Genomic DNA, 12,337 nt, shown 5'->3' with positions numbered 1-12,337 from the left:
TCCCTTCCTTTCTCGGCTGACCTTGTTTTCAAGATTCTACTAGCTATGCACTGATTGGCTGAACCGACTCTTCCTCGCTTTATTGCCTATTCTCTTCCTCCCATTGGTGCAGACTGCAATTCCCAAATTCTGCTATTGGTTTAATCATTGTCTAGCTCCAACCTACCTGCTATTGGCGAGATAGCTGGCAAGTCCGGTATTTATTGGCCTGGGGTGCTGTCAATCAGCGACAAAAGTCCCGCCCTCACGGCACAATCCTGCTGTGATTTGCCACTGGTTGAAGGGAGTTGTGTTGTGATTGGTGGAGGTTGATGTCAGTCGGGTCGGCCGCGGATACTGTGTACCTAACTGGGAGTTGTGGTGTAACCCGGGGAGAGTTACGGTGTATCCCGGCGAGGTCGCGCCGCGTCTGGGTGCAGTCACAGAACGGTCCCGGCATGGCGCCGGGCGAGGAGTCTCTGTCCGCCGACACCAGTGGCGCCAACCTGACCCGCAGCTTGGAGAAGGCGCTGGACGAGGCAGCGGGCACTGGCATCTTGAACCTCAGCAACAGGAAGCTGCGGGAGTTCCCCCGGGCCGCCAGCAACTATGACCTGTCCGACGTGATCCAGGCCGGTGAGTGAGGCGGGGGAGCGGGACTCCCCGCGGCGGGACGAGGGAGGTGGTGGAAGGGAAGGGGAAGGTGAGGTAGGGAGGTCTGAAAAAAGTGGAAGGAGAAGTTGGATGTAGAAACTCGGGGAAAGGGTCCATCGAGGAGCTGAGGATAGGTTTGATGATGCTGAGGGTTTGGGATAATCCTCTATCTGGTCGACCTGCTGATTTCCTTCTTCCCCCACCCCACGCCTCCAAGGTATTGTTGACATTGACCTGGTAACACAGACTGACACAGTGCTGGAGGAACTCAGTAGGCCAGGCAGCATCTATGGAGCTGGCTCCAGGTTGGCCCCTGGCTCTCCAAACTTATTGGGGATTGATTTCCAGGTTGCTCTGGGATGTGTGGGAGGAGACCGTGGAATGATCTCTGGAATTCTAACAATTGGCTCTTGAAGTCACCTGTGAAGTCCTAAACTGGACGGGACAGACTAGATAAGGGGTTGGAGAGCGTGGAGCAACTCCAAATGCTTAGAGAGCCCAGAACCAGAGGTCGCAGCTTTGGGGTACAGGGTCTGCTGCTGAGGGTGCTCAACCCGTGGAATCCTCTCCACTGCAGGCAGACGAGGCTCTCATTTGCCATATGGTGGGGGGGGGGGGGGGGGGTGTTGGTGGATGCACTTCTTAATGCCAGGGAGATCTGGGTCTGTGGGGATGGCTACCCATGTGGGATATAGGCTCTGTCATTAATGCCAGGGAGATCTGGGTCTGTGGGGATGGCTACCCATGTGGGATATAGGCTCTGTCATGAATGGCAGGGAGATCTGGGTCTGTGGGGATGGCTACCCATGTGGGATATAGGCTCTGTCATGAATGGCAGGGAGATCTGGGTCTGTGGGGATGGCTACCCATGTGGGATATAGGCTCTGTCATGAATGGCAGGGATGTGCCCAGGAGCCTCCTGTTGGTGCCATTGGTGAGCTTGGCCTCACTGTGCACATCCTGACCATTGCTGTGTGGCCCGCCCATCGCCTCCTCTCCCTAACGCAGGTTCCTCCCCAGCCTTGGCCCTCGCTGTCCCCCCCCCCCCCCCACCCCATAACCTCATTCAGATTCTGATTTATTCATCACTCGTGCACAAAAACATGCAGTAAAATACTGTATGTTAGTAGCCAGCACCATCCTGGGATGTGCTGTCGCCGGAGATTCCACTGTCAACAAAGCACACCCACAACGTTCAGCAGACAATACAAGCAACAACCTCTCTTGCCCTCTTACACTCCTCTAACCCCCCCCCCCCCACCCAGCACTCCATCCTCTCTGGGGCCACCCCCCCACAGGATGTAATCTGAGCTGCTGTTCGCTTGTTGGGGAGGATTGTGTCACACCAGCCGCCTGTTGTTGTCTGGATTGGAGAGGCTAGTTTGAGTTTTGTCCCTGTCTGTGACTGATCCCTCCCAGTGGCTGCAGGGTGAGAGGTCAGCCTGTGGACCCCCCCAGAACTCAGGATGCCCATGCCCCCCCCTGCAGCTGATGCTTTAGGGGTTCATGGACCCGCCACCCCAAGAAGGAACGGATTTGGAAACTTCCCCATGTGACGGGGTCACGGGGTGAGAGCAGCTATGGGGGCTGGGGAATCCTCCCTGTTCTGAAGCTTGGTGACAGATATTCTCTTACCCCCCCCCCCTCACCAGGCAGCCAGTTTTGGGGGCTGTCATACTCCTGTTTGCAGGATTTCTGTGTAAGACGGCTGCTGGGTACCCCAGTGTCTGGGAGGCTACAATGTGCTCTGGGTGGTCGGGGTAATTATCTGCAACACCACGTGCTTACAGGGTTGTAGGGGAGAGTGTTTCCCTGACCCTGGAAAGTAAACCAGACTTCACCACTCAGAACCAAACAGCTGAAGCCTTCTTCCCCACTCCCCCCCCCCACCCCCCAGAGGTGGTGAACCTGGCACTCTTCTGTGTAAGTCAGAACTGAGAGTGATTGATTTCTGGATATTGGAAATGCAAAGTAAATATATTATCAAGGTGTGTGTATGCCATCATTGAATTTATGAAAATCTATACATAAACAAAGACTGACAAACAACCAATGTCCAAAAGAAGACATACTAAATAATACTGAGCACACAAGTAATAAATTCCCTGGGTCTATTGAAAGCCGAGGTTGGTAGCTTCTTGGTTAGTCAGGATGTCAAGGGTCATGGGGATAAGACCGGGAACGGGGTTGAGAGGGAAATTAAATCAGCCGTGATGGAATGGCAGAGCAGGCTCAATGAGTCAAATGGTCTAATTCTGCTCCTATGTCTTATCAGCTTGGAGGTTAAAGCATGGATTCTCAACCTGGAGTCCACAGACCCCTGGTTTAATTGTTGGACTCCATGGCATAAGAGGTTGGGACTCCGTGGTCTAAAGAGTCTGTAAGTTGTGGATTCAGTTCAGAGTTGTCCACGCCAGCTCAGGAGCCTGATGGTTGCAGGGTATTAACTGTCCCTGTCCTGTACCGCCTGCCTGATCTTAGTAACAAGAACAGGGCATGGCCTGGGACGTCGGGGTCCTTGATAGTGGATGGTGGCAACCTTGTAGATGTGCTCATTGGTAGGGAGGGTTTTTCCTGTGACGGACTGGGCTGTGTCCTGGTAGCCTTTTCATTCCATGGCTTTGATGTTTACATACCCGGCCATGGTGCATCCAATTAGGTGGGATGCGGGGATGTGGCACTGGTCTTGTTGACACCACCAGTCTGAGGGCAGAATGGCCTCCCACAGCTCCTGGTACTTGTATAGCTAATGAGAAGTGCCGTTAAGTCGTGCGCCATATCTGGAGCCACTCCTTACCACTGGAAGGGGTGTGGAATGTAAGGGTGAGGGTTGGGGTGGAGGTTTGCACAGGCGGCATCATCTGTACCTTCTAGAGTTTCAGGTCTGAACTGGGATATTGAGATGTCCACAGAGGATAGCTGCCAACTGCCACATTCCAGGCTGCAAGGTCACGTTGGGGAAAGCACTGAAGCCTGGTGCCACTGCAAGTTGGCTTGTGGGGAAGGACCGCAGTATAGGGTTCTTCCGCAGTATACTGGAGAGAGACGGGCTGGGCTGGATGAGGAGGTCCCTCAATTATGGTAGAGTGCACCGCCACAGGAATGGCAACACGGGAATGTAACGGAACCGAATAAAACACCATCACAAGTTTTATTCTTCTAAAGTAATCTTTTATTGTGAATACAGTTTATTTTGATTTTGAAAACAGAGACAGCAAGACTGGTCTCTCAGCAATCATTGCCAGGTCTGACTCTACCCTCCAGCCCGTTCAGCACATGGATCAATACTCAAATAGAGAGATGTTAGCTTTAAGTTTTTATGACATCAAATACCTCATTTTCTTCTTTTAGACCCTGTAGTTTAGGCCAATTATCCAGGGGATGTGGGCATCGTCTCTGGCGTCCTGGACTGTGGCCTGTGTCAGCGTGGGGTGATCACTGGCCCAGCCTTCCTGTGGTCGGTTGGTCTCCCAATAGGATGAGCTGGATGTGTTGTAATGTCAGTTCCACAGCCTCGTGGTACCTCCACTGAAATCTGTCTTGTTTTGATGTTTGTTTAAATTGAATTCAGCTTAAACTCCAGCTAAATGTCAAAGTAAATTTTCTTGCAGACATTTACAGGAAAATAAAGAAATAGAGTAGAACTTATGAAAACTCTGCCTAAAGACTGATAAACAGCCAATGTGCAAAAGAAGACAAATTGTATAAAGTTTAAAAAATTATACTGAGAACATGAGTTGCAGAACATTTGAAACTGTCTGTAGGGTGTGGAATCAGTTGTGGTGAATGAAGTTATGCACGCCAGTTCAGGAGCCTGATGGTTGTAGGTTAATAACTGTTCCTGAACTTGGTGGTGTTGCGCTTAAAGCTCATGTACTTCCTTCACCATGGTTAGTGTGAAGGGAGCATGGCCTAGATGGAGCTCCTTATAAATGTGCTTGATGGTGGGAGGGTTTTGTCTGTGGCCACTGGGCCTGTGTCTGTCACTTCTTGCAGGCTTTTCTGTTGTTGGCCATTGGTGTTTCTGTATCAAGCTGTGATGTAAACTCCCTACCACACATCTCTAGAAGTTAGTCAAAGTTTTAGATGACGTGCCAAATCTGCGCAAACAAACAGTATGAACACCGATCAACAATGCAAAGCCAGCTGGTCTTTGTTCTCGTTGCCTCTAGATGGGCTTTCTCTGGCTGAATCTGCCAAGCCCACACAACTGTTAATTTGCTCTTCCACTCGAGGATGAGTATTTCTTGTCTCTGCCTCATAACTGTATCAGCACACCTTACGTGAAACATCCAGAGGGGCGCAGGGAAGCCACTGCAGAGCGTTGTGTCCTGGTGGCAGTGAGTAGTACACAGCGTCGTGTCCTCACTCCAGTGAGTAGTACACAGCGTTGTGTCCTGGTGGCAGTGAGTAGTACACAGCGTCGTGTCCTCACTCCAGTGAGTAGTACACAGCGTCGTGTCCTCACTCCAGTGAGTAGTACACAGCGTCATGTCCTCGTTCCAGTGAGTAGTACACAGCGTCGTGTCCTCGTTCCAGTGAGTAGTACACAGCGTCGTGTCCTCGTTCCAGTGAGTAGTACACAGCGTCGTGTCCTCGTTCCAGTGAGTAGTACACAGCGTCGTGTCCTCACTCCAGTGAGTAGTACACAGCGTCGAGTCCTCGTTCCAGTGAGTAGTACACAGCGTCGTGTCCTCACTCCAGTGAGTAGTACACAGCGTCGAGTCCTCGTTCCAGTGAGTAGTACACAGCGTCGAGTCCTCGTTCCAGTGAGTAGTACACAGCGTCGTGTCCTCGTTCCAGTGAGTAGTACACAGCGTCATGTCCTCGTTCCAGTGAGTAGTACACAGCGTCGTGTCCTCGTTCCAGTGAGTAGTACACAGCATTATCCTCGTGGCAGTGAGTAGTACACAGCGTCGTGTCCTCGTGGCAGTGAGTAGTACACAGCGTCGTGTCCTCGTGGCAGTGAGTAGTACACAGCGTCGTGTCCTCGTTCCAGTGAGTAGTACACAGCGTCGTGTCCTCACTCCAGTGAGTAGTACACAGCGTCGTGTCCTCGTTCCAGTGAGTAGTACACAGCGTCGTGTCCTCGTTCCAGTGAGTAGTACACAGCGTCGTGTCCTCGTTCCAGTGAGTAGTACACAGTGTCGTGTCCTCACTCCAGTGAGTAGTACACAGCGTCGTGTCCTCGTTCCAGTGAGTAGTACACAGCGTCGTGTCCTCGTTCCAGTGAGTAGTACACAGCGTCGTGTCCTCGTTCTAGTGAGTAGTACACAGCGTCGTGTCCTCGTTCCAGTGAGTAGTACACAGCGTCGTGTCCTTGTTCTAGTGAGTAGTACACAGCGTCGTGTCCTCGTTCCAGTGAGTAGTACACAGCGTCGTGTCCTCGTGGCAGTGAGTAGTACACAGCATTATCCTCGTTCCAGTGAGTAGTAAACAGCGTAGTGTCCTCGTTCCAGTGAGTAGTACACAGCATTATCCTTGTTCCAGTGAGTAGTACACAGCGTCGTGTCCTCGTTCCAGTGAGTAGTACACAGCGTCGTGTCCTCGTGGCAGTGAGTAGTACACAGCGTCGTGTCCTCGTGGCAGTGAGTAGTACACAGCGTCGTGTCCTCATTCCGGTGAGTAGTACACAGCGTCGTGTCCTCGTTCCAGTGAGTAGTACACAGCGTCGTGTCCTCACTCCAGTGAGTAGTACACAGTGTCGTGTCCTCGTGGCAGTGAGTAGTACACAGCGTCGTGTCCTCGTTCCAGTGAGTAGTACACAGCGTCGTGTCCTCGTTCCAGTGAGTAGTACACAGCGTCGTGTCCTCGTTCCAGTGAGTAGTACACAGCGTCGTGTCCTCACTCCAGTGAGTAGTACACAGCGTCGAGTCCTCGTTCCAGTGAGTAGTACACAGCGTCGTGTCCTCACTCCAGTGAGTAGTACACAGCGTCGAGTCCTCGTTCCAGTGAGTAGTACACAGCGTCGAGTCCTCGTTCCAGTGAGTAGTACACAGCGTCGTGTCCTCGTTCCAGTGAGTAGTACACAGCGTCATGTCCTCGTTCCAGTGAGTAGTACACAGCGTCGTGTCCTCGTTCCAGTGAGTAGTACACAGCATTATCCTCGTGGCAGTGAGTAGTACACAGCGTCGTGTCCTCGTGGCAGTGAGTAGTACACAGCGTCGTGTCCTCGTGGCAGTGAGTAGTACACAGCGTCGTGTCCTCGTTCCAGTGAGTAGTACACAGCGTCGTGTCCTCACTCCAGTGAGTAGTACACAGCGTCGTGTCCTCGTTCCAGTGAGTAGTACACAGCGTCGTGTCCTCGTTCCAGTGAGTAGTACACAGCGTCGTGTCCTCGTTCCAGTGAGTAGTACACAGCGTCGTGTCCTCGTTCCAGTGAGTAGTACACAGCGTCGTGTCCTCGTTCCAGTGAGTAGTACACAGCGTCGTGTCCTCGTTCTAGTGAGTAGTACACAGCGTCGTGTCCTCGTTCCAGTGAGTAGTACACAGCGTCGTGTCCTCGTTCTAGTGAGTAGTACACAGCGTCGTGTCCTCGTTCCAGTGAGTAGTACACAGCGTCGTGTCCTCGTGGCAGTGAGTAGTACACAGCATTATCCTCGTTCCAGTGAGTAGTAAACAGCGTAGTGTCCTCGTTCCAGTGAGTAGTACACAGCATTATCCTTGTTCCAGTGAGTAGTACACAGCGTCGTGTCCTCGTTCCAGTGAGTAGTACACAGCGTCGTGTCCTCGTGGCAGTGAGTAGTACACAGCGTCGTGTCCTCGTGGCAGTGAGTAGTACACAGCGTCGTGTCCTCATTCCGGTGAGTAGTACACAGCGTCGTGTCCTCGTTCCAGTGAGTAGTACACAGCGTCGTGTCCTCACTCCAGTGAGTAGTACACAGCGTCGTGTCCTCACTCCGGTGAGTAGTACACAGCGTCGTGTCCTCACTCCAGTGAGTAGTACACAGCGTCGTGTCCTCACTCCAGTGAGTAGTACACAGCGTCGTGTCCTCACTCCAGTGAGTAGTACACAGCGTCGAGTCCTCGTTCCAGTGAGTAGTACACAGCGTCGAGTCCTCGTTCCAGTGAGTAGTACACAGCGTCGTGTCCTCACTCCAGTGAGTAGTACACAGCGTCGTGTCCTCGTTCCAGTGAGTAGTACACAGCGTCGTGTCCTCGTTCCAGTGAGTAGTACACAGCATTATCCTCGTTCCAGTGAGTAGTACACAGTGTCGTGTCCTCGTGGCAGTGAGTAGTACACAGCGTCGTGTCCTCGTGGCAGTGAGTAGTACACAGCATCGTGTCCTCGTTCCAGTGAGTAGTACACAGCGTCGTGTCCTCGTTCCAGTGAGTAGTACACAGCGTCGTGTCCTCACTCCAGTGAGTAGTACACAGCGTCGTGTCCTCACTCCAGTGAGTAGTACACAGCGTCGTGTCCTCGTTCCAGTGAGTAGTACACAGCGTCGTGTCCTCGTGGCAGTGAGTAGTACACAGCGTCGTGTCCTCGTTCCAGTGAGTAGTACACAGCGTCGTGTCCTCGTGGCAGTGAGTAGTATGCAGCGTTGTGTCCTCGTTCCAGTGAGTAGTACACAGCATTATCCTTGTTCCAGTGAGTAGTGCACAGCGTCGTGTCCTCGTTCCAGTGAGTAGTACACAGCATTATCCTCATTCCAGTGAGTAGTGCACAGCGTTGTGTCCTCGTTCCAGTGAGTAGTACACAGCGTCGTGTCCTCACTCCAGTGAGTAGTACACAGCGTCGTGTCCTCACTCCAGTGAGTAGTACACAGCGTCGTGTCCTCGTTCCAGTGAGTAGTACACAGCGTCGTGTCCTCGTGGCAGTGAGTAGTACACAGCGTCGTGTCCTCGTTCCAGTGAGTAGTACACAGCGTCGTGTCCTCGTGGCAGTGAGTAGTATGCAGTGTCGTGTCCTCGTGGCAGTGAGTAGTACACAGCGTCATGTCCTCGTTCCAGTGAGTAGTACACAGCGTCGTGTCCTCGTGGCAGTGAGTAGTACACAGCGTCGTGTCCTCGTGGCAGTGAGTAGTACACAGTGTCGTGTCCTCGTTCCAGTGAGTAGTACACAGCGTCATGTCCTCGTTCCAGTGAGTAGTACACAGCGTCGTGTCCTCGTGGCAGTGAGTAGTACACAGCATTATCCTCGTTCCAGTGAGTAGTACACAGCATTGTGTCCTTGTTCCAGTGAGTAGTACACAGCATTATCCTCGTGGCAGTGAGTAGTACACAGCGTCGTGTCCTCGTGGCAGTGAGTAGTACACAGCGTCGTGTCCTCATTCCGGTGAGTAGTACACAGCGTTGTGTCCTCGTTCCAGTGAGTAGTACACAGCGTCGAGTCCTCGTTCCAGTGAGTAGTACACAGCGTCGAGTCCTCGTTCCAGTGAGTAGTACACAGCGTCGAGTCCTCGTTCCAGTGAGTAGTACACAGCGTCGTGTCCTCGTTCCAGTGAGTAGTACACAATGTTGTGTCCTCGTTCCAGTGAGTAGTACACAATGTTGTGTCCTCGTTCCAGTGAGTAGTACACAGCGTCGTGTCCTCGTTCCAGTGAGTAGTACACAATGTTGTGTCCTCATTCCAGTGAGTAGTACACAGCGTTGTGTCCTCGTGGTTGCAGTGACAGTGATCACCGGTCGGTGTCAATTCCTGCCACTCTCAGTAAAGAGTTTGCATGGTCTTCCCGTGACAGTGTGGGGTTCCTCTGTGTGCTCTGGTTTCTAAAGGTTAGGATTAGTGAGTTGTGGGCATACTGTGTTAGAAGCTTTGCACCCAGAGTATTCTCAGACTGGTATTCGATGCACTTCACTGTGTGTTTCAATGTACATGTAGCAAATAAATCTTTAGGTCCAGGTGATTTATTTAAAAGTTTGAGGTCTTTGCACCCTGCTTTCAGAGTAGCGTTGCCTTGTGGACTTTGGTTTGTGTGAGCATCCATTGGTTCTGGACAAATTTTCCTCTGCACAATGAGACCATTGCTCGTTCCACCTTGATATTCTGCTGCAGTGAGGGAGAGCAGAGTTGGATTCCAAAGTGAGCATGGTTTGAGAGAGATTGGATTTGGTAGCCTTGTAGACTGGGAACTGAACCCACAGCCAGAGCAAAGAGTTACGTAGCAGTGGAGATTAAGGTTTATCAGCAATTGCCTTGAGATAAGTAACATTTCCAAGGACGTTGAGAGGGAATCTTGGCGTTGCCTGGGAAAGTTGTTCTCAGACTATCACCGGATGCTGCCGCAGTGTGCACTATCTACCAGATGCACGACTACAACACACTAAAGTTCCTAAGGCAGCACCTTCTAGACCCATGACCACTACCATCTAGAAGGACGAGAACAGCAGATAACTGGGAACACCACCACTTGGAAATCCCCCTCCAAGTCGCTCACCTTCCTGACTTAGAAACATATTGCCTAACCTTCATTGTCACTGGGTCAAAATTCCCTCCCTAACAGCACTGTGGGTGTACCTACACCTCAGGGACTGCAGCGGTTCAAGGCAGCTCATCACCACCTTCTCAAGGGCAACGAGGAATGGGCAATAGATGCTGGCTTGGCTGGTGACACCCACATCCTCTAAATGAATAAATTAAAAAAGACACCTCCCTCATTGACTAGAGCCTCTCTATGGCAGGAACTTACCAAGTCTTGGAATAAGTTCCTGTCCATTGACCCCAGGATTAGCAAGTGAGGATGTGGGTGGGGGGGGGGGGGGTGGAATTAGCCAGGGTTCCTGCCCCCCCCCCCCAGCTCCCTATCACTGCTCAGTGACCCCTGGGGTTAAAGGGGAATCGGTCAGACTTCCTGCTCCTGGTGCTGCCTAGTGATGGTCTAAGTCTGGCGCCCACAATGTTATGTTGGTGCCTGAGTGTTTGGCAACATCTGCCATACGTGTGTGGGTTGTTTCGCCGTTTCCGTGTAAAAAATAAAATTAATCTGAAATAATTTGTGATTATGTTGGATGATCTTGCTTTTGTTCTGTGTCCTACCGTGGCTGGAGGTTTCATTTGTCGGTCGTCTATTGACATACAGGCCGAGGTGGTCCCGATACTGAGCTGGTGATCCAGGGGTCTGTGGTGAACGTGGACCATGGAGTTAATGTAATAAATCTGGGTGAAACTGGAGCTGTGAGATTCCACTTGATTCAGAAAACATAGAAGTCTGCAGTACAGTACAGGCCCTTCGGCCCACAATGTTGTACCAACCACAAGACCCTAATGTATCTGCCTCCACCACCACCCCTGGCAGGGCATTCTACTCACCCACCACTCTGTGTTTTTAAAAAAAACAGTCTTTGACTTCCACCCTAAACTTTCCTCCAATCACCTTAAAATAATGCCCTCCTGTATTAGCCATTTCCTCCCTGGTAAATGTCTTTAGCTGTCCACTCTTATCTGTACCTCTGACTGTCTTGTACACTTCCATCAAGTTGCCTCTCATTCTTCTTTGCTCCATAGAGAAAAACTCTAGGACGCTCAATCATTCCTGGTAAATCTCCTCTGCATCCTCTCTGAAGCTTCCACATCCTTCCTATAATGAGGCGACCAAAATGCACCATTAACATAGCATATTACAGCACAGTACAGGCCCTTTGGCCCACGATGTTGTGCTGACCCTTTAACCTACTCAAAGATCAACCTAACTGTTCCTTCCCACATAACCCTCCATTTCTCTGTCACCTATGTGCCTCTCTAAGAGTCTTTTCAATGTTCTCAGTCTTTATCATAACGCATATGCACAAAATAACATCCTTGGGCCTGCTGCCTACCAACCCCCCTCCCCGTCCGATCTATCACGACTCCCCCTGAGAGAATCCATCAGAGGGGCCCTGCCTGCACGGCTGCTGCTTGGTCCCCGAGTCACCAGAGTGAGGAGTGGGCTGTCCTCGATCGCTGACCAGCAAACTGTGTTTGTGGAGCTGGGGCATGTGGTGTAGGAGAGTCCGGGTGCCTGGCTGTGGGGCGGAGACAGCCTCCTCACCCCAAAACCCTGCATCCTGCTCCTGTGCCAATGACAGGAAGCCCCTGAGTGCAGACGAAACCACATCCTGTGCGAATCGGGCGGGCGGGGGGGGTGGGGGGGGAGTCAGCGTAGTGTGGGTGACAGTCGGGTGTTACGACCTACACACTGACTCATCATTGTTCACCCTCTGGCTGCACCCCCTGGGGCAAGTGTACAGGGGTTGTGGGTGGAGGCTAAGAGCCAGGGGTGGGAGAGGAATGAGTGATGGGCAGAATGGCCTGTTTCTCTCTCTCTCTCTCTGCCAGCTGTCTTGCACTGTGCATTTGTTTCCTGTTGATTTTTTACCTCACCGCACAGTGCAGCGTCGATGATCTGCAGAGATAATCATGCAAGCAATGAACACTACTTCACCGTTCTGCTCTCATATTTGTTGAGTTTTATATTTAATAGTAGTTTATAGTTTACTTTAACACTCTACTGTCCACAACGTATGTCTGGTGATAATTCTGATTCTGACCCCTCTCTGTCCCACATGATCAGGCTTTGCTCGCTGGTGAGCGGTTCCCTCCTCCGTCACCCGAGAGAGTGGGGAAACGGCCCTACAGTGGGTAGTGGTCAGAGTGAGAGGACGGTGGGGAATTGCCCTGCACCCTGCACGGCGGTGGGTCGGGATTTGGGCAAGGACGGCAGAGCAGTGGTTCCCTCTCTCTCTCTCTCTCTCTCTCTCTCTCTCTCTCTCTGCAGCTGAGGCC

General features: G+C 51.8%; 1 protein-coding gene across 2 annotated transcripts in view; it reads left to right on the top strand.

Annotated features, from left to right (window-relative positions):
- Positions 1-307: 307 nt before the first annotated feature.
- Positions 308-12,337, top strand: part of LOC140729377 (leucine-rich repeat and calponin homology domain-containing protein 4-like) — a 157,574-nt gene continuing 145,544 nt past the window's right edge. Inside the window, exon 1 of one of the 2 annotated variants that reach the window (XM_073049053.1) lies at positions 308-615. In XM_073049053.1, the coding sequence (XP_072905154.1) occupies positions 312-615 (304 nt within the window). In that variant the 5' untranslated portion in view covers positions 308-311. The remainder of the gene's footprint in view (positions 616-12,337) is intronic. The other variant, XM_073049052.1, reaches the window with a different exon arrangement.

Source organism: Hemitrygon akajei, chromosome 6 (genome assembly GCF_048418815.1).
Source record: "Hemitrygon akajei chromosome 6, sHemAka1.3, whole genome shotgun sequence".
Taxonomy (NCBI): domain Eukaryota; kingdom Metazoa; phylum Chordata; class Chondrichthyes; order Myliobatiformes; family Dasyatidae; genus Hemitrygon; species Hemitrygon akajei.
Note: the sequence above shows the minus strand (reverse complement) of the source record. Positions and strands in the feature narration are given on the sequence as shown.